Source organism: Carassius auratus, chromosome 3 (assembly GCF_003368295.1).
Source record: "Carassius auratus strain Wakin chromosome 3, ASM336829v1, whole genome shotgun sequence".
Lineage (NCBI taxonomy): Eukaryota > Metazoa > Chordata > Actinopteri > Cypriniformes > Cyprinidae > Carassius > Carassius auratus.
The window spans coordinates 26,578,515-26,601,191 of NC_039245.1; the positions used below are offsets into that span (position 1 = coordinate 26,578,515).

Here is a 22,677-nt window from a genome sequence, read left to right on the forward strand (position 1 = left end):
ATATACTCCACGCTGATCTGCCACACATGCAGATCCCAAAGCTCTGGGTTGGGGTGCCATATGGTGCCCCTCGCCTGGGATAAGAGGTCCCTTCTCGGCGGGATCCGCCACGGGGGAAGCCGCGACATGTTCACCAGTTCCGGGAACCACGGCTGGTTGGGCCATTTGGGTGCTACCAGGATCAACACACATCTCTCCTCCCTGATCTTCTGCAGCACCAGCGGCATTAACTTGACTTGAACCGCTTCCATCTCCAAGCAGTTTATATGCCAGCGCGTCTGGTCCCCTGTCCACGTACCGAATGCTGGTCTGCCATCGCATAGGGCTCCCCAGCCTGATAGTGAAGCATCCGTAGTGACCACTACACGTCTGACCACTCTGCCCATAGCAGCACCCTGCTCGAATATGGTCGTGCCGAACCAAGGCGCCAGAGTCTCGAGACATGAACGCGTTATGATAAGGCGTTCCGTTCCCGCTCTCCACGCCCGCGGCTTCACTCGGCTCTGTAACCAGTGTTGAAGCGGTCTCATGTGTAACAAGCCCAGTCTGCAGACGGAGGCTGCAGCCGCCATCAGACCGAGCAACCTCTGAAACGTTCTTAAGGGGATAGCTCTGCCTTGAACGAAGAGGGCTAGTGTATTTTGAATCGACTGGATTCTCGGCTCTGACAGCTTCGCGGTCATAGAGCGCGAGTCCAGTATCATACCCAGGAATGTGATATATTGGCGCGGCTGCAGTGTGCTCTTCTGAATGTTCACAGACAGCCCCAAACCTGTCAGATGGGCGAGGAGTCTGTGTTTGTGTTCCTCGAGAGCGCTTCTCGACCGTGCGATGACTAACCAGTCGTCGAGATAATTCAGTATGCGCATTCCACTGAGCTTCAGGGGAGCGAGCGCTGTATTCATGCATATTGTAAATACACGGGGAGCCAAAGCGAGCCCAAACGGCAACACTTTGAACTGGTACGCCACACCCTCGAATGCAAAACGCAGGAAGCGCCTGTGATGTGGGGCTATCTGGATGTGGAAGTTAGCATCCTTTAGATCCACTGCAATGAAGTAATCGTCGGGCTGAATGTGCGCGAGGATCTGCTTCACAGTTATCATCTTGAACGTGCGTTTCGCGTGCTTTGTTCAGTAATCTCAGGTCTAAGATGGGGCGCATACCTCCGTCCTTTTTCGGAACTAGAAAATAACGGCTGTAGAAACCGGAATTTCTCCGTTCCACGGGCACTATCTCTACTGCTTGTTTGGCCAGGAGAGAGGATATTTCTGCTCGTAGCAGCGGGGCGCTCTGTTCTGACACTTCTGTCATAATCACACCGCCGAAGCGGGGTGGTCTGCGAGCGAACTGGAGCGTATAGCCGCGTTTTATCGTGTTGATCACCCAATAAGATGCCGCGGGGAGCGTCGCCCACGCGCTGAGATGACTCAATACGGAGGGTATTAATGCATGCTGCGGCGGGGCGTGCGCGCCAGCCACTGGGGAAGCGTTGACCGCTATATGAGTGGCAGGTGACTCGTTCGCGACTTCTTGCACGGGAACATACATAGTCACCTCCTCGGGTTTCCCTGAGCTTCCGCTTTGCGAAGCGTCTCTCGGAGGAGAGGCTTCGCTTATGTAGCGGGTAATAGTAGAGGGAGGAAGAAAGCTCTTTTGCTGAGGCATGTAATGCATGTTTATTGAAACAGAACATAGCGGTTTCATTCTCACAACATTCACATCTTTGACAAACTCTGGGCGGGAACACGCCCTTTTCGCCGCAGGTCCGACGAACACGTCCCGCGCTCTCTTCCCCCTGGCACGAGCATCAGGAACGCTGCTCCTTCTTGCCAGCAGGGCGCCCTTGGCTGCTAGAGGCCGGTTTAGGACCAAAACGGGGCTTCCTGGGCTGCCTCTGGCGGAATGGTGGCTCTGGCTCACGACGCTCTGCCGTGCTCGGGAACGCGCGCCTGGTATTTCCCGCTTGGCGCTGTGCCGAAGAAGATCTGGACCTCGCTGCAGGGGGGGCTTGAGACCGTTTCGGCAAAAGATGAGGCATCATCTTAGACTGCTTGACGGTCTCGGCGTATTTCTCCGACAGAGATTCCACCGCGACACCGAAAAGACCAGTGGGGCTCACCGGTGCATCCAGGAACTGCCTCTTTTCGGCATCGCGCATGCCGGACAGCGTCAGCCACAGATGGCGATGCAGGACCACAAGGCTGCTCATATTGCGGCCGATTCCCTGCGCTATCTTTTTCGACGCCGCGAGAGCGAGATCCGCCGCCGTGCGCAGCTTCCTGAGCGACTCTGGGTCCGGGCTTCCCTCATCCAGGGACCCAAGGAGCCGAGTTTGGAAGACCTGCAGGATTGCCATCGTGTGGAGGGCAGATGCTGCATGTCCAGCAGATATGTACGCCTTCTCAGCGATGTGAGCAGTAGCTCGACATGGCTTAGAAGGCAAAGAGGCGGTTTTCCAGCCGGGAGAAGACGCGAGGTGGGCCGCGATAGCATCCTCGACGGGAGGCGGTCGCGCTTATCCCAATTTCTCCGCCCCTTCCACCGTCGTCAGCAGCTGGGTCCCCTGTGCATGGGCTCGGGCTGAGTAAGGGGAAGTTCCTCGTGGACCTCAGAGAAAAAAGGCGCGGGTCTCTGCGGGGCTTCAGCCTGGCGGCCCGCGCCGAGGAAAGAACCGTCCATCCATCTCTTAGACGGCAGCTCCTTGGGGGCTGTCCACTCCAATTCCATATCTGCCACTGCCTCCGTGAGGATCGCCATAAGCTCGGCATCCAGCGAGGCGGGGGCGGCTTCAGACGGGGCCTCGGACCACGCTCCCGGGTCTGAGGCATTAGTAGACATGGCGTCGTCCTCGTCATATCCAAACGAGACCATTTCCCGCGCTTCTAGTGGAGGGCGGTAACTGGCCTCAGAGTATGAGAGGGGATCTTCCACGTGAGGGTGGCGTGGGCGTTGGGCCGACGCCAGTACCTCGACAGAATCCGTCGACGGAGCTCTCTGCAGTCTCCCGGTTCGCGGCTCGACGGCGGCGGACGGGGGAGAGGCAGGAGATACAGGGCCACCGTTACGGGTAACGGCCAGCCTTGCACGAAGGATCTTGATGGGAAGCTCCTCACAGGCACGACATCCGGATCCTTCGAATGCCGCCTCTGCGTGAACCCGACCCAGGCACAGCACACACTGCTCGTGTGCATCCGGGAAATCAATGGGCCCACCACACATGCGGCAAAGAGACATTTTAAAAGTAAAATCACCGGAACGCGAGAGGGGATAATTTTCCACAATTTTCCGCTCTGTATGCGTGAATCCACGGCGAAACCAGACTCAAGTGAAGAAAAAAGATTCTGAGGGTTTTGGCGCCCACCGTCACCTATATTGATGGCTGTCAGCCAATCAGGTGAGGGCGAGGGCGCCATTGGCTATTTGCAAGCAAAAGAGTTATTCAATCAGACTTCATAATTTCGAGGAAATGGATTTCCCCATACGTAATGTCGAGAGACCGACTCGATAAGGGAACCTTTTTGTTTTTTTCAATAAAAAGTCCTAAAATGTACACAACTGGAAAAAAAAAAAAACATCACATAATGTAAATAAGTTGTCACAGAATAAGAATATGTGAATAACTCAATTTTGACAAAAATGTCAGATAGAACCTTATAATTCCAAGGGGACGAAATGTCTTTTTCCCAAGAGGTTATCTGTCAAAATAAAGGGCAGGTAACGAATAACAAAAATGCATGTTGTTTTATTATTTATTATTATTTTGCATATTAATCCATGTAGCCTACCCCCCTAAAATAGGCTACCCCTTTTAATGCTCGGATGCAAAGTAAACCACAATTTCTTTTGAATAATATAACACATAATTAATATAATATAAATAATACTGCACACCTTTTAAATGTGTCCAATCTAAAATATGGTTTAATACCATGTAGCTTAGAAAATATAAGCAGAGACTCTTTTCTTTCTCGTTCTAAGAAATGCACATAACTTCATAAATACCAAACTTTCATCTGTGAATATTAAATATGAAATATATTAAATATTTAAACTATCGTGTTTTTCTTTCATTTTCCGTGACTGAAGCAGTCAAATGTAACACATCAGCGAGGCAAAACTGATGTCTATTTGCGAAAATGTGCTTTGATGCGCTTGTTTGATAACTTGTGGTTAAAGCACCACTCAAACGGTCAAAAGCTCCAAATGCACTTTATACCACCGCCGCGGTACCCGTGGTGGTAAAAGAGGCGTTTTCGATGTCTAGTTAGTGTTGACTACAGGAGCACTGAGCAGCATAGAGCGCCCTCTCGCGGCTGCAGACGGTAATGTTTTCTCTTGGTTCATTTCTCTCGGTTCATGTAAAATTAATTTTGATAAATAAGTCGCACCTGACTATAAGTCGCAGGACCAGCCAAACTATGAAAAAAAAGTGTGACTTATAGTCCGGAAAATACGGTAAACGTGAGCACAGCACATTTAAAATAAAAACACCATTAGCAATCACTAAATAGCCACATTTATGCTAACTTGCTTAGAGAAAGTTTGAAAGTATTATGTTGTGTAATTTATGGTGTTTAGATAATGTTAACTCTTATTTCAGCCAGGAAAGATTTAATGGCACTTTATTTTCATATTAACACCGCATAATAGCTGTAATAACGTTTATGTAATGGCTATAATTCTTCTGCTCCACCGGCACTACCTTCTGAGAGTGAATTTGTATATTCACTTATATTCACATTTTACACAGAACAGTGTTGTAAATGTTAACGGGCATCAAAAGGGGGGTGGGGGGGATTATTTATTAATTAATTTATTTTTAATCTGGTGTAGAGGTGCCCTAATGCTGCAGCCCATGGGCCTCTGCTTATTCTAAACTACCCCTGGGTACATGTGACGTGTTCATTTTTTTCCATTACTCGTGATTTTTTTCATGATGAAAACACTTAATCAGAAAATGGCTGAAAATGGTTAACGTACACTGTGCAGTAATTTCTGTCCAACAGGGGAATATTTTACTTTAAAATATTGTTATTATTATTTACATTTTTCTAAAATAGAGTAGCTTCATCAGGACCAAAACAACATGCAATTTAATACAGCAGTTCTTTTTTGGTAAAATTATTATAATAAAGCAAATTTTACAGGGTCTGTGTAAACTTTTGACCACAACTGTGAATTGAACAGGCATGATAATGTTACAGTTTTTACAAACTTATTTGTATTTATATTAGTTTATTTACTCATTTGTAAGTTATTTATTGTACATACAGGTCATTATCACAACAGTACAAAATAATATGTCAAACAAATAAATGAACTTAAAATAATTTAGCTTATGTGAAGAGACTGCAGAGTTAAATGTGACCTAGTAGAATTATTGAATTATTATATAGTCCTGAACTTTAGTGTATTCAGTGTATAATGCATGTTCTTTGACTCCACACCGGCCTCAAATAAAGTTTCGTCTAAGCAGGAAAAGCAGAAAAGCCTGTAAAATGAGTGCGAATGAGGAGAAAGAGCAGCAGGTTTCTGTTAACACCCAGAGAACAGCATCTCCAGGGCCCAGCTGTATGTCTATGAAGAGCAACAACTCCATTGGTCTGCCCCCTGGTCTCAGTGATGGACCTCCTGTGACCTCTGACCCTGTGTGAGTATGATGTAGTTTCTCAACTATCTGCTGTAATAAAACTTGGATATTAATTCATTAAAACTGGTGAATCACTCACTGAGGCCTTTTACTCTGAACAGCAGACATTAGTAAATCACTGTATAAAGAAAAGGCTGAAGACAATCTCATAAAAAATATTCAATACTGCTCATCCACTAAAGCTCTAAAACTGTCTTTACTGTTCTGTGTGCCAGTGAAGTGATTTAATGGTCAGCAGAAGGTGACGGAAGGTGAATTAAACCTACAGTCGATTTGACCTGAGGAAAAACAACAATGTAGTGTGCAAATATTTGCTAAATGATGCAATACTAATGTGTTATTCTTAAAAACCTACATATGGGGTTTTCTTACTTTTCAGGTAAGGTATGAGCTTTGAGCAACTGAAAACATTCAACATATTTTTTTTTTTTTTTTGTTCCGCGTTGAATACATAGAATTCTCCAAAAGAGAGAGAGAGAAAAAAAAAACCCAAGCAGTTCACCCAAAAATTAAACTCCAGTAATATTATGAATAAAACATCTGTATGTTATCATATGTTATCCACAATATAGTTTTGACAATACAATTTTACAGATTAAATCTTTTTCTCAGTATCAGCAGCAGGACTAGAAAGAGAGCAGCATCTCTAATATCTAGCTGTGCGTCTGTGAAGAGTAGCAACTCCATGCATCTGCCCCCTGATCTCAGTGATGGACCTGCTGTGACCTCTGACCCTGTGTGAGTATCATGTGTAACATGTTTTGTCCCCAAACTTTATATATAAACAATGTATAACAATGTAGGCTGGTACAAAAAATAAATAGAATAGAATAGAATATTAATTTGTGCATTTAAAGTTTTTTTTTTTTTTTGTCAGAAATAATCATCAACAAATATTAAAAATCAGCACACCAGAGGAATATAAAATCATGTAAAAAGTATGGCTAGGCTGTCATGAATCTGATTTTCTTAACATGTAATTGAATGACAGTCCCTTTCCACCACCTTGTGGCACAACATTCTAACTTCACTGACTGACAGTCCATCTAGAATGTGCACAGTTCTCTTGTTTAGTCAGTTTAGAACAGGGGTTCTCAACTGGTCCCACCCTGGGACCCACATTTTCCCATGGTCATTAAGTCGCGACCCACTTTTTTAGAATTCAACCAACACAATTTATTTATTCAAAAATAACTGTTGAAAACAGTCATATATCATCTTTTCAAAAACATAACCCTACATACATACATATATTATCCCATACAACATGCATTTCAGACCTTAATAAGTAACTGGACCCTGACAACCGCATGTACAAAAGTTAATTAAATAAATAAGGCCACATAACAAGATATTTTTACTCTATTCAGAGCAAATAAATAAGAAACTAAGGAGGACCATGACAACTGCATGTACAAAAGTGAATAAAATTAATGTCAAAATCACTCAAAATAAATTTTTCACCTAACCAGGTCATTTGTGGAAGTTAATGAGACAATTGGGGATGTGCTTTACTCTTGATAAGAGTTTCAAAGTCTGGGGTGACAGTAGACATAGCTACTATCAGATCATGCTCCGTGTCCAACCTGCTTCTCTGCTTTGACTTGAGCTGGACCATGGTAGAGAAGCCACTTTCACACACATAGGTTGTGCTGAATGGTAAGATCGTTTTGACTGCTAAAGTGGCAAGGGATGGATACTCAGTCATCACATCGCTGCACCAGAAGTGGGAAAGGCTTACCTCACCAAATCTCTTTTTCAGCTTCAGGTCACATGACAGGTCCACCAGCTGATGCTCTTCGTTGCTTGGCAACGTGATGTTTTTCACATTGATACCAAAGGGGTCGCGTATCCAGTCCATGGTTGTTTGTTTCTCTGGGAAGTAGTCGTCAAACCGAGCTTGAAGTTTAGTGAGATGCGCCCTTAAAGTTTGTTTCAAGTTATTTTTGGCCACACTGTCCAGCTGCTGTGCTTCATAGCAAGAGCTGGAAAACATGTCAAGTCTGTCTTTAGATAAATTATTTAGCCACAGTGAGATCTTTTTCTTGAACGCAGCAATTTTGTCTGACTGTTCAAATATATTGTGTCCTCTCCCATGCATCGATACATTTAATGTGTTGAGGTGCTCAAAAATATCAGCAAGATATGCAACTCGTACGAGCCACATTTCGTTGTCAAACAGTTCTGCATACGGGGAGTTAGTCTCTGAGAGGAATGTGGCGATTTCTGTTTTAAGTTCGTAAAAGCGTGACAACACCTTGCCCCTCTTCTGAGTGATACAGCACCTGCATGTGCTCAGAGCCAAGGTCTTTACACAGATGTGAAAAGCAACAGCAATTTTTTGCACTCCGTTTTATGTGGTTCATCACTTTGATGACATTTGTTAAAGCTTCATAAAGTAAAGGCACCATATTCTTAGCCGCCAGTGCTTCTCGGTGCAAAAATCAGTGGTTCCACGTCGCATTAGGTGCCCTCTCCAGAATTCGCTTCACCACACCGGAATGTTTCCTGGTCATAGAGGCAGCTCCATCAGTGGTGATTGCCACATAATATTCCCAACTGAGGCCCAGTGAGCTCAAATACAAGTCCAGGGTGTTAAAAATGTCCTCTGCTTTTGTAGTGGTAGGGAGGTCTCTGCTGCAGAGAAATTGTTCTCGCAAATCACCGTCCCACACATGCCTCACATAAACCAATAAAATGGCATGGTTAGCGATATCTGTTGATTCGTCCATCTGTAAGGCGTAGTAAGGGCTTGCCTGGATGCGGGCTGTGGTCTGTTGTTTTATGTTACCAGACATGTCTTCAATCCGCCGAGCTATGGTATCATTGGAAAGTGGTATGGTTATCAGTTTATCCGCCGCTGACTGATCCAGCACCTCTCTTACCATATCCATTGCAGCAGGTAAAATGAGCTCTTCGGCTACTGTGTGGGGTTTCTTGAACTTTGCAATGCGGTGAGCTACTAGGTAAGATGCCCGAAGAGCTTGTTCTTGTTTGGATCAAGACCCTGTCAAACACTTTTGTGATGCCCTCAGCTCCTGGAGACATCTTTGAAAAAAACTTAAACCCTAATTAAATTCAAATTAAACCCTTTTTAAATTAAAAGACCAATCAAACATGAGACGCACATATTTTTTTTACTTTTGTGTTGCGACCCAACAGTTGAGAATCACTGGTTTAGAAGATCAGATTAGAATCTTAAAGGGGGGGTGAAATGCTCGTTTTCACTCAATATCCTGTTAATCTTGAGTACCTATAGAGTAGTACTGCATCCTTCATAACTCCAAAAAGTCTTTAGTTTTATTATATTCATAAGAGAAAGATAGTCTGTACTGATTTTTCCCGGAAAAACACGACCGGCTGGAGGCGTGATGTGTGGGCGGAGCTAAAGAATCACGAGCGCCAGTAGGCTTTTGCGTTGAGAGCGTTTGGAAGCTGTGACATTACTGTGAGGAAAAAAACATACAAAACAAACCATGGCTAACAGTCAGATTCAGCGTATATGTATGATCCAGAATCAGATCCAGAGGCTGAAATTTAACAAGAGCAGCATCAGCAAAGGCTTCTCTATGTGGTATGTACTGAAACTGTATATATTTGCTTAGCGGTTTTGGAAAATGACTTTTTCCACTTTGTCGTCTATTTTTTTTTTTTTTAAAGCTGTACATGTGGAAAGTGCAGTTTGATGCCAACATCGCATGTTGTTTACTTGATGTGCTTACGTGCCGATAGCTAAGTTAACAACACAGAGATATTTGAAGCGGTTTTACTCACCGCCTGCGGTTCCAACACACGATCGTGACCCTTTTTCGTTGGTACTGCATTATCCTTAAGAAATAAACAATGTGCAAATCCGGCATCAAACTGGGCCTTGTTTGTAAAACAAGCATCTTCGAAATGCAGGGAACCAACAAAAACAATTGGACAACTCCGTTGATGCTCTGTAAAAATAAACTCCATCCACTGGTCCCTTAATGCTGTTTTTTTTTTTTTTTTTGGTAATCTGTGCAGGGTTGTCTTGCCCTGGCAACCAAAAAAAACACTTCTTTTGTTACAATTCGGTCTCTTGCTCTGATCAGTGAATGTCTGTGCTCAGCCTCGCTGTACGGGAGCGCGTGCTCTTCCGGCAGAAGTGCCCTCAGGACCCATATAAGGAAATTCCGCTCCATCTAACGTCACACAGAGCCATACTCGAAAAACTTGTGACAAACCGGAAGGAGTATACTCCTTCAAACGTAGAACTTAACTTTTGAAACTTTGTCCATGTTTAGCATGGGAATCCAACTCTTTAACAGTGTAAAAAACTCAGTATGCATGAAATAGCATTTCACAGCACCCCCCCCCCCCAACATTCAGCATCCCCCCCCCCCTTTAATGTTATCAACGTCAAACAGCTGCTGTATCAGAAGGATTTGTAATTCCAGTTGCTTTATCCTGCCCAGTTATGAGCTTATCCTAAGGATGACACTTTCCTTTTCAATACACCCGAGGAAGCTCAGGAGATTTAAGATCAGGGAATTGCTACATTTGTATAATTCCTGGTATCATGCCAACAATATTGTGATTTAAAGAAGAGACATGTTAACATTTAGGCAGGTCTAAGAAACTGTGATAACCGGAAAACCCTTTTCAGGGCACCCCTATTTCTAAGTGCACTTTCTTAGAAACTTGAATCAGATTTCCAACAGTGGGGTGTTAAATATTTGTCGTAACTGGTAAAATCAATTGTGTTAAAATTGATGTGTTACCCAGATTATTGTATTTGTTTTAGAATCTTCCAATTTTCTCGCCAAATAACTTTTTTCAGTCAACCAATAGGTTGCTGTCTCTGTTTTTATAGGTGGGGGGATTGGGGGTCAAAAAGCAAAGAATTTGCAGGAATTTGGCTCTCCAAAATTGGCTAAATTTTTATTGGATAGCAAATTTACAAAAAGTTATTTATTGTTTTCAGACCCCACATATAGAATGCTGTGAAGCGGAGACTAAATCTTGCAAGTCTACATCACTGTTGGTGCTGATTACAATGAAGTCTCGCAGTTTTCCCTCAAGTCCGGTTGTAATTTTGACTCAAAATATATAATCAGTTTAGACAAGCATTTCAACTCAGAGACCTTTCAATGGAAACCCAGATATGTAATAATGCTACTTTTCAAGCCATGACAGGACTTGGTCATAGTTAAATGCAGTGACTTTTTCACTCACAATATATTTGCCAATTACAATGATCTAATTCAAAAATGTAATTTTTTTTTTCATTATCTCCAGGTTCAACACTTAATTCAGGCCCATTGATCTGTGTTTCCTCAAATGCCCTCTGAATCAGGGTTGGACTTGTTTCTTTAGACCCCTACAAACCTCAAGGGCCTCATTTCCAAAATGTAGAACTTAATTATGACATTCCAAAATAGATCACTAGATCAAATAGATCAAAACATAATGGATAAGAGCGTAGGAATTGACATATACAAAGACACTTGGGACAAAGCTGTTAACAGAATAAATAGGACTGCATCTTGTGCATGACTCAATCTGATTCGGATGAAAGTTCTCTACCATATTCACCATAGAAAAACAAAACTGGCTAAACTGTTCCCAAATAAAGATGAAACATGTGATTGTTGCAATGTATTTAAGGCAGATCTAACCCATATTTTTTTTACTTTTCAGGTAAGGTATGTGCTTTGAGCAACTGAAAACATTCAAAATATTTGTTTGTGTTCCGTGTTGAATACATAGAATTCTCCAAAAGAGAAAGAGAGAGAGAGAGAAAAAAAGAAACCCAAGCAGTTCACCCAAAAATGTTATATTATGAATAAAACATCTGTATGTTATCATATGTTATCCACAATATAGTTTTGACAACAACATTTTACAGATTAAACCTTTTTCTCAGTATCAGCAGCAGAAAGAGGACTAGAAAGAGGACTAGAAAGAGAGCAGCATCTCTAATATCTAGCTGTGCATCTGTAAAGAGTAACAACTCCGTTGGTCTGCCCCCTGATCTCAGTGATGGACCTGCTGTGACCTCTGACCCTGTGTGAGTATCATGTGTAACTTTTTTTGTCCCCAAACTTTAGTAATGACACAGTGCCCTTTGATCCTGTCTAAGTATAACACTGTAGGGTGGTACAACAAATAAATAAAAATAATATAATAAAATTTAATTTAATTTAATTTAATATTAATTCGTGCATTTAAAGTTTTTATTTTTTTTTAGTTAGAAATAATCAGCAACAAATATTAAAAATCAGCACACCAGAGGAATATAAAATCATGTAAAAAGTATGGCTAGGTTGTCATGAATCTGATTTTCTTAAAGTTCCCATGACATGGATCATTTCCTTATCTTTAAATGCTTTTTAATGTTCTCTCAGGTGTACTTATATTGTTAGTATGATTTTACATTTAAAATGTAGAAATAAAAAGCATTTTTAGATCCTGATATTAGCCCTCTGGCTTGAATGCTCTGTTTGAAGGGGCGTGTCTGTTGTGAGACTCCGAGATAACCACAACTGTTGTGATTGGCTGACATCGTTGCATTCGAAATGCATTTTACGTGGAACCCCACTCAAATATAACGTTTTATATATATATATATATATATATATATATATATATATATATATTGTTTTTTTTTTTTTTTTTTTTTACTATTACAGCTGTCAAGATTAACGAATCGTGGAAGTGTGGATTATATAAAAAATGTTCGATCTTTCCCCATCACATGAAAGGCTGCAGTGATGAGCACTTAGTTAACAGAGTCTGTTTATCGCATGGATGCAGTGATCTCGTCATTATTGCAACACGTTATCTCACAAAATGCTTTCACCACAAATAACAGCAAACACATGAATACAGTAAGAGCTCCGTTGTGCAGCATAACAGCGTCATTCATTGTAACGGCAGTTTGGGCAAGTGTGCAGATATACTCGCGATGTGTAACAGCTCCGGAAAAAAAGGGAGCGTTCTTTGATCGCTCTCTGTAGTTAAATCACAATTTAAATAACAGATTTGTTTCATTCTACTAAGAGAAACAACGCGAAGTTGATCGTTTAGTCACTAGCTTGATTCACTGATGCATAAACAGTATTAAATGATTTAGAAAGAAAGTCTGAGTGAACGTGAATAATTAGCTACCCATAAGAAATCACTGATCACAGATCAGGCATTAATGAACACTGTTACTCACTGTTTGTGCCGGTGCTGTCGAATCTGTTTGTAACGCCTGTGCTGAATTATATATAAATATTTGGGCGGGCAAAGCAGAGAAAGGGGAGGTAACAATTCTCGTTGCAACGTCACAACGAGGAGATTCAAGATCAGCCTGATTGAGCTTCCATTTTCTCAAAGGCAGAGAAAGATAGAAAAATCTCGATTTACACCGATTCAAATTTCTATAAACTTGGGGACCATATACAGGCTAGGGGAACTCATATTAATCTTAAAAAAACCTCAGAAAGTGAAATTTTCATGTCATAGGACCTTTAACATGTAATTGAATGACAGTCCCTTTCCACCACCTTGTGGCACAACATTCTAACTTCACTGACTGACAGTCCATCTAGAATGTGCACAGTTCTCTTGTTTAGTCAGTTTAGAAGATCAGATTAGAATCTTAATGTTATCAACGTCAAACAGCTGCTGTATCAGAAGGATTTGTAATTCCAGTTGCTTTATCCTGCCCAGTTATGAGCTTATCCTAAGGATGACACTTTACTTTTCAATACACCCGAGGAAGCTCAGGAGATTTAAGATCAGGGAATTGCTACATTTGTATAATTCCTGGTATCATGGCAACAATATTGTGATTTAAAGAAGAGACATGTTAACATTTAGGCAGGTCTAAGACACTGTGATAACCGGAAAACCCTTATCAGGGCACCCCTATTTCTAAGTGCACTTTCTGTTTTAGAGTTGTTTATAGGTTTTCCCTGTTGACAATTGCAATCCCTTTGTTTATTTGTTTATTTTACTGTTTTGACAACAACATTTTACAGATTAAACCTTTTTTGCAGCAGAAAGAGGACTAGAAAGAGAGCAGCATCTCTAATATCTAGCTGTGCATCTGTGAAGAGTAACAACTCCGTTGGCCTGCCCCCTGATCTCAGTGATGGACCTGCTGTGACCTCTGACCCTGTGTGAGTATCATGTGTAACTTTTTTTTTGTCCCCAAACTGTAGTATATATTTTGAAATGAAATAATTTAATATTATATGAATTTACGTTTTGTTTCTCTATTTTGATAAAGGTATTTTCTCTTTGTTTTTTTCTGTTCTGCTTAATATCTTTTCAGTGGTTGGAGAGCTGACCAGATCAGTCATCATGACACACAAGCAGATCTGCAGCTCGATTCTCACCAAACAGTGCATGATGATCTTCAGAGAGTCAAAGACCAGCACAAAACCAGTATGAAGAACAGGTATGAGAGCTTATTTGAGGGAATCAAACTACAAGAGAATCAAACCCTCCTGAACAGGATTTACACACAGCTGTACATCATAGAGGGAGAGAGTGAAGGAGTGAATGAAGAACATGAGGTGCTACAGATGGAGAAAAGTTACAGGACACTCCAAGACACTCCAATCAACTGCAATGACATCTTTAATCCTTCACCTGAACCAGGATATGAGGAGAAGAGAAGAGAGAAGAATGACAAAATAAAGACTGTTCTTACTAAAGGCATCGCTGGAATTGGAAAAACCGTCTCTGTGCAGAAGTTCATTCTGGACTGGGCCGAGGAAAGAGCCAATCAGGATGTAGATTTCATGTTTGTGCTTCCATTTCGAGAGCTGAACTTGATTAAAGATCATCAGTTCAGTCTTCACAGACTTCTGCTTGACCTTCATTCTGAACTTCATGGTCTGGATTCAAAGATTTATGATGCATGTAAAGTTGTGTTCATCTTTGATGGTCTGGATGAAAGCAGAATTTCACTGATGTTTACAGACTGTCAGAAAGTTTCTGATGTGACTGAGGTTTCTTCAGTGAGTCTGTTAATGTCGAACCTCATGAAAGGAGATCTGCTTCCCTCTGCTCTCATCTGGATCACCACCAGACCAGCAGCAGCCAATCAGATCCCCTCCAACTACATCAGCCGTGTGACAGAGATTCAAGGATTCAATGACCCTCAGAAGGAGGAATATTTCAGGAAGAGAATCAGTGACGAGCATCAAGCCAGCAGAATCATCTCACACATCAGAAGAGCAAGAAGCCTCCACATCATGTGCCACATACCCGTCTTCTGCTGGATCTCAGCCACTGTGCTTCAAAACATCCTGAAACAAGATCTCAGTGCAGAAATCCCTCAAACTCTGACTGAAATGTACATCTACTTCCTGCTTATTCAAACAAATATGAGGAACCAGAAATATGAAGAGAGAGGTTCAGGGAAACCCCTGCAGTCCAACAGAGAAGTGATTGTGAAACTGGCTGAACTGGCTTTCAATCAGCTGATGAAGGGCAATGTGATGTTTTATGAGGAGGACCTGAGAGAGAGCGGCATAGACGTCACTGATGCCTCAGTGTATTCTGGGATTTGCACTCAGATCTTTAGGGTGGAATCTGTGATTTATCAGAGGAAGGTTTACAGCTTTGTACATCTGAGCTTTCAGGAGTTTTTTGCAGCACTGTATGTGTTTTACTGTTATTTACACAAGAACAGTGAGGTTCTGAAAATGTTCCTGACAGAAAAGTCCAGAACTCAGAGTAAGAATGTTTCTCTGGATGTGTTTCTGAAGGGAGCAATGAATAAAGCCTTGGAGAGTAAAACTGGACACCTGGATCTTTTCCTTCGGTTTCTTCATGGCTTCTCACTGGAGTCCAATCAGAGACTCTTACAGGATGTGCTGATACACACAAGGAGGAACCCAAAGAGCATCAAGAAAATAATCCAAAACCTCAAACGAGGTCAAAAACATGATGTTAGTCCTGACAGATGGATAAATCTGACACACTGCTTGATTGAGATGAAGGATAATTCTGTTGTTAAAGAAATGCAGGCGTTTTTAAACTCTAAAACAAAAATAAAATATCTTTCTCTTGCACAATGCTCAACTTTGGCAAACATCATCCTGATGTCAGAGGAGGTGCTGGATGAGTTTGATCTTACAAAATACACAACCAAATCAAAAGATGGGAGATGGAGACTGTTACCTGCTGTGAGGAACTGCAGAAAAGCTCTGTAAGCGTAATAATATGAAAATGCAGTAGGTATATTTGACATTGATAATGGTGAATAGTCAAATGGGTTTGTATTTAAGTAATAAAATATAAATTACTTTAGTTAAGAGTTATTCTCTATATACAATTAATTTTATTAAAAGGTTGTATTTAATAAATTAAAGAATGCTTTTAAGAAAACATTTCATTACAAATTAGGGATAAACAACATTTTGTGGCACAATATTATTTTTTCCAGATAAAGGCCCAATATAAATGTTTTGCTGATATGCTTTGTCAGTAAGATGAAACAAGGAGCCAGTTTGCTGACAAAAATGCAGTTATGCTTATTTTTGTTACCTACCTGCTTTATAAGGACTATATTATTATCAATTTTAACAATGCATATTGTTTTCAATTTCATAGTTTAAAGTATACACAGTATGGTCTTGTTTTGGAATCAATTTAGTTCATTTTTTTTAATTGGACAATAAAATTGTCCAGTAGCCAGTTTCAGTCCTTCCCCTTCAGCAACTTGTCACTCATGAAACATTTGCATCAGTTTGTATCGATTCAGGCTTCATCTACATTAACCTGATATATTCAAAAACTGATTTTTCAATTAAAAAAAAAAGTTTCTCATCCAAACTGAAACTTCTGAAATTTTTTTATTTGCCTTACTGTGCATGTGTAAATACTCCTAAAAGCTCACTAAGATGATACAGAACAAACAGACATACTAAGTTTCATGTAATGCAGTACATGTTCTTCTCAATAGATTAGAATGTCGACAAAAATATTTTCATTTATTTCAGTAATTCAACTAAAATTGTGAAACTCATGTATTAAATAAATTCAATGCACACAGTTTAAGTCTTTAAACCTCAACAAATTGGAAAACTTAAGACCAAAGGAAACAAACCTGATTCCAAAAAAAGTTGGGACACTGTACAAATTGTGAATAAAAACAATGCAATGATGTGGAAGTTTCAAATTTCAATATTTTATTCAGAATAAAACATAGATTACATCATATGCTTAAACTGAGAAAATGTATAATTTTAAGGGAAAAATAAGTTGTTTTTAAATGTAATGGCATCCACACATCTAATATAAAGTTTGTTTACCACTCTGTTGCTTCCCCTCTTCTGTTTTTAACAGTCTGCAAACCACTGAGGAGACAAGTTGCTCAAGTTTAGGAATACGAATGTTGTCCCTTTATTGTCTAATACAGGCTTATAGTTGGTCTTTGTCACATCTTTCTCTTTATGATGCACCAAATGTTTTCTATGGGTGAAATATCTGGACTGCAGGCTGGCCATTTCAGTACCTGGATCCTCCTTCTACACAGCCATAATGTTGTAATTGATGCTGTATGTGGTCTTCCCTGAAAGAGACAATGTCTGGATGGGAGCAAATGTTGTTCTAGAACTTGGATATACCTTTCAGAAATGATGGTGCCTTTCCAGATGTGTAAGCTGCCCATGCCACATGCACTCATGCAACCCCATACCATCAGAGAAGCAGGCTTCTGAACTGAGCGCTGATAACAACTTGGGTTGTCCTTGTTCTCTTTAGTCCTGATGACATGGCGTCCCAGTTTTTCAAAAAGAACTTTAAATTTCGATTCGTCTAACCACAGAACAGTTTTCCACATTGCCAAAGTCCATTTTAAATTAACCTTGGCCCAGAGAAAACGCAGGATCATGTTTAGATATGGCTTCTTTTTTGACCTATAAAGCTTTAGCCGGTGACTGCAAATTGTATGGTGGATTGTGTTCACCGACAATGTTTTCTGGAAGTATTCTTGAGCCTATGTTGTGATTTCCATTAGAGTAGCATTCCTGTATGTGATGCAGTGCTGTCTAAGGGCCCGAAGATCACGGGCATCCAGTAAGGTTTTTCCGGCCTTGACCCTTACGCACAGAGATTTTTCCAGATTCTCTAAATCTTTGGATGATATTATGCACTGTAGATAAAGATAACTTCGGACTCTTTGCAGTTTTTTCTCTGAGAAGCTCCTTTCTGATATTGCTCCACTATTTTTCGCCACAGAATTTGGGGAGTTGGTGATCCTCTGCCCATCTTGACTTCTAAAAGACACTGCCATTTATACCCAATGTTGGCAATTGATTGAATAAGTTGAAAACTGGTCCCCTAGCTGTTCCTTATATGTACATTTAGCTTTTCCGGCCTCTTATTGCTACCTGTCCCAACTTTTTTGGAATGTATAGCTTTCATGAAATCCAAAATGAGCAAGTATTTGGAATGACATTTCAAAATATCTCACTTTCAACATTTGATATGTTATCTATATTCTATTGTGAATAAAATATAAGTTTATGAGATTCATAATTATTCCATTCCTTTTTTTACTCACAATTTGTACAGTGTCCCACCTTTTTTGGAATGGAGTTTGTACTCAATACTTGGTAGGGGCTCCTTTTGATGCCTCAATTCAGTGTGGCATGGAGGTGATCAGTTTGTGGCACAGCTGAAGTGGTATGGAAGCCCAGTTTTCTTTGACAGTGGTCTTCAGCTCATCTGCATTGTTTGGTCTCTTGTTCTTATTTTCCTCTTGACAATAGCCCATAGATTCTCTATGGGGTTCAGGTTTGGTGAGTTTGCTGGCCAGTCAAGCACACCAAGACCATAGTCATTTAACCAACTTTTGGTGCTTTTGGCACTGTGGTGCCAAATCCTCCTGGAAAATGAAATCAGAATCTTCAAAAAGCTGGTCAGCAGAAGGAAACACGAAGTGCTCCAAAATTTATTGGTAAACAGGTTCAGTGACTTTTTTTCCCCCTAAAAGATTCAATGGCCCAACACTAGCAGATGACATTGCACCCCAAATCATCATATACAGTGAAAACTTCAAGCAATTTGGGCTATAAGCTTCTCCACCCTTCCTCCAGACACTAGGACCTTGTTTTCCAAATGAAATACAAAACTTGCTCTCATCTGAAAAGAGGGCTTTAGACCACTGGGCAAGAGTCCAGTTCTTCTCCTTAGCCCAGGTTGGACGCCTCAAGAGTGGCTTAACGAGAGGAATACGATAACTGTAGACAAATTCATTGACACGTCTGTGTATGGTGGCTCTTGATGCCTTGACCTCAGCCTCAGTCTATTCTTTGTGAAGTTTACTCAAATTCTTGAATCAATTTTGCTTGACAATCCTTATAAGGCTGCAGTTATCTCAGTTGGTTGTGCATCATTTTCTTTCACACCTTTTCCTTCCATTCAACTTTCTGTTAACATGCTTGGATACAGCATTCTGTGAACAGCCAGCTTATTTGGCAATAAATGTTTGTGGCTTATCCTCCTTGTGAAAGGTGTCAATGATTGTCTTCTGGCCAACTGTGAGATCAGCAGTCTTCCCCATGATTGTGTAGCCTAGGGAACCAAACTGAGAGACCATTTTGAAGGCTCACGAAAGCTTAACAGGTGTTTTGAGTTGATTAGCTGATTGGCATCACCATATTCTATTTTTTGAGAGTTGGTGAGTTTTTGTTAAATGTGAGCCAAAATAATTACAAATAAAAGAACTAAAGACGTAAACTAGGGCTAGGCGATAAAACAAGAACGATATGTATCGTGATTGACATGTAATCAATATCAATAAAAATGTGTTCGATAAAATGTTTGACTTTTTTTTTTCTTCGTCAGAAGAAACGTCTAAGGATACGTATGTAACCCTGGATCCTTGAAGGAACAAGACGCTGCGTCGCGAACATTTGGGGGACGCGTCCAGGGTGACGTCTCTGAATAACATGTATAATCAGTCCAAAGGAAGGGGCGAGACGTCATAGGCGGGTGACGTCAGAGACCAGGAAGCATAAAAGCATGAGCAGCAAAGCCAATAATCAGCCTAAAAGGATGAAGCAAGCACCAGCCAGAGATGCCGGAAGTGTGGCACTGCGAAGCAGCGTCTTGTTCCTTTGAGGAACCAGGGTTACATACGTAACCTTAGACGTTCCTCTTCAGGAACTCGAGCTGCCTCGAGAACGTTTAGGAAACGAGAATGCCCACGCCACCAGACTTTCCAATCTCTGCCTAGTGTGGAAGAGCACAGCTAAAGCAAGAGAAGGAGAAGGAGCCTGACAGAAATCGGGGACAACCCGTCCAATGGCCAAACTTCATAAGGAAGTGAGTCTTGACCCCCAGGACAGGGGAGATCAGACGACTCGAGGCTTAGGATAGCATCCTGATCACTGCTTAGCATAAGCTTCTTCTGGCCGGAGGCCTCAATCTCAGCGCACCATGGAGGAAACGTAACCAGAGAGTTTCTGCTCACTGACTGGCCACCGAGAGGGGCGCGGTAGGCCACCATGGCCGCCACAGAGAGACCGGAAGCTAAGAGTTGTGCCTCCTCAGAGACCACACCTACAGCCTCTAAGCTCCGTGCGGGGGGCCTCTGCCTGCGAGAGGAGATCTCTCCTGACGGGAACCTGGCAGTTGATGTGCCATGTCAGATGGTGACCACTCCACAGACCGCGGGCAGGGTGACCACTCATGACCACACCTCAGCTGGTGAGGGACGTGTCCATCGCTAGCATCCCAAAGCGACAAGGAGCTCCCTGCACCGGGCCCTGAGACAAGAACCAAGGCTTCCTCCACATATCCAAGGCACATAGGCAGCACCGCGTGACCTTTAGCATGCGAAGTGGGTTTCCCCTCAGGGAGAACCCCTTGATTTTGAGCCACCACTGTAGGGGTCTCATGTACAGCAGGCCAATAGTATTCACGTTGGACGCAGCTGCCATCAGACCCTACAAACTCCATGACTGCTTGACAGTGAGTGACCGGCCTTCTCTCAATCTAGCAAATGCAGTGAGGATCAACTCGATCCGAGCAGGTGACATACGTGTCTGCATTGTGGTCGAATCCCACACCATGCCCAGATAAGTGGTTCTCTGAACTGGAAAAAGCACAGATGTAGAAAAGGACACAACACCTCATCCTTCCTTGGAACAGTGAAGTACCAGCTGTAGGACCCGGACTCTGCAACCCGAGGAGGGACCACCTTGATGGTCTCCGTCCTCAGTCTACTTCTGTTCCATTACCAGAGCCTGCTTGGGGCCCACCAGAACTGGATTCTGTGGCCTCTCACTACAGTGTGCAGGACCCACTGAGACACATTTGACAGTAGTTTTCACGCTGCAAAATAGTCTACTAAGGGAATCAGCCTCTCAAGACTGATCTCTGGTGGCATCAGAGCAAATAGCTCGGTGCCCTGAAGCGGCGCACAGACAGGAGACGGCCAAACTAGCTGCTCTGGAAACCTCCCAGGAGGTCGCGAGCCTCTTAGCACCGCTACGTTTCCGGGCAGTAACTGAGAGAAGCGCTCGCTGGAGACCGGTGCGCCCTGGAACACTGGCAGGGTTGGCAGCTCGATGTCCTGAAGGCACTGAGGAGAGACGGGCACCGTGTAATGCGGTGTACACCGCTCTTCCCCAGAGGGGTCTGCCCTCCGAGGTCCTGAGCTTCAGCATCAGGACTCTTGTAGCTGAAGTCTCCTAAAAACGATGGTCCTCAGACCCACATCGTCTGCTAGGAAGACTAGACCAGAGCCTGCTGAGGGCAGGACCCAGTGAAGTACACTTGGCAGGGGCTCCAACACCACCATGTGACATCCTAAGGGAACCAGTCTCGGGAGACTGGCCTCTGTGTGTGCTTAGGGCCACTAGCTCGGTGTCCTGAAGCGGTGGACCAGCAGGGGAAGACCGTACTAGCTGCTCTAGAGACCTCCGTAGAGGTAACGAGCCTCTCAGCACCGCTACGTTTCCGGGGCGGTAACTGAGAGAAGCGCTCACTGGAGATCGCTGCGCCCTGGAACACCGGCAGGGTTGGTAGAACGATCTCCTGAGGGCACTGAGGAGAGACGGGCACCGTGTAATGCGGTGTACACCACTCTTCCCCAGAGGGAGCTGGCCCTCAAAACGTCCTAGTCCTAGGCCTAGGCATCAGGACGTTACGATGAAGGCTATCCAACGAAAACAACGGTCCGTAGAACTGCTTTCCACTAGAAGCCTTCGGCCTGGGAGCGCCACTTTGACTCTAGCATCTGCGGAGTACAAAAATGACACCCCTGGCACGTGGGGTTCGAACACGGTTGGGACTGCTCCGCTCAGCAGCTCCTGACCGCCTCAACCTCCTCAGAGGAAGAGCGGTACACACATGTTCTCACACAAGAAATCACATCCCTAGAGCCCCTGTACATCTAACTTCACATAGTCAGATAAATATGTAATTTTATTTATTTAGAATTAAATGTAGTCCGCAACCAGACTAGTCAACACGGTCTGGTGTAGAAAAAACTCACATAAAATTGAAACTATGTAATACACGCGTTGCCTCGGCAGCGATCATGTCTAATAATATACAGTTGAAACCAGATATTTACATACACTTAAGAAAAAAACACAAAAACTATTATTTCTTTACTGTCATACATTAAATCAGAGTAAACATTTTCTGCTTTAGATCAATAAATATTAACATAATTTCTTGCATTTGTTAAATGTCAGAATTGAGAGAGGGAGAACTTTTATGTATTTTTTATCACTTTCATCAAAGTCAGAAGTATGTATGTAAGTAGTGTAACACTAAGTTTAATGTGTCTTTAAACAAAAAGAAAACTCCAGATGATACCATTCTGAGCTTAAGAACCTTCTGATAGGTTAATTGATTCCATTTGAGTTAATTGGTGGCATACCTGTGGATGCGTATAAAGGCACACCTTAAACACAGAGCCTCTGTCTTTGACATCATGGGAAAATCTCCACAAGTGTGGCTCGTCCTTAGGGGAAAATCTCCACAAGTGTGGCTCATCCTTAGGTGCAATTTCCAGATGCCTGAAGGTCCCA

At 42.4% G+C, this 22,677-nt stretch overlaps 1 protein-coding gene across 8 annotated transcripts in view; it reads left to right on the top strand.

Moving 5' to 3' along the window:
* LOC113052871 (NACHT, LRR and PYD domains-containing protein 3-like) overlaps positions 1-22,677 on the top strand; it is a 38,235-nt gene that overhangs the window by 10,976 nt on the left and 4,582 nt on the right. For 2 of the 8 annotated variants that reach the window (XM_026217310.1, XM_026217336.1), the window contains 5 exons: positions 5,480-5,653; positions 6,266-6,391; positions 11,547-11,690; positions 13,669-13,791; positions 13,947-15,833. In XM_026217310.1, the coding sequence (XP_026073095.1) occupies positions 5,480-5,653; positions 6,266-6,391; positions 11,547-11,690; positions 13,669-13,791; positions 13,947-15,833 (2,454 nt within the window). Of the gene's footprint in view, positions 1-5,476; positions 5,654-6,265; positions 6,392-8,552; positions 8,556-11,546; positions 11,691-13,668; positions 13,792-13,946; positions 15,834-22,677 lie in introns of all 8 variants that reach the window. The other 6 variants (XM_026217329.1, XM_026217320.1, XM_026217371.1 and 3 more) reach the window with 6 other exon arrangements.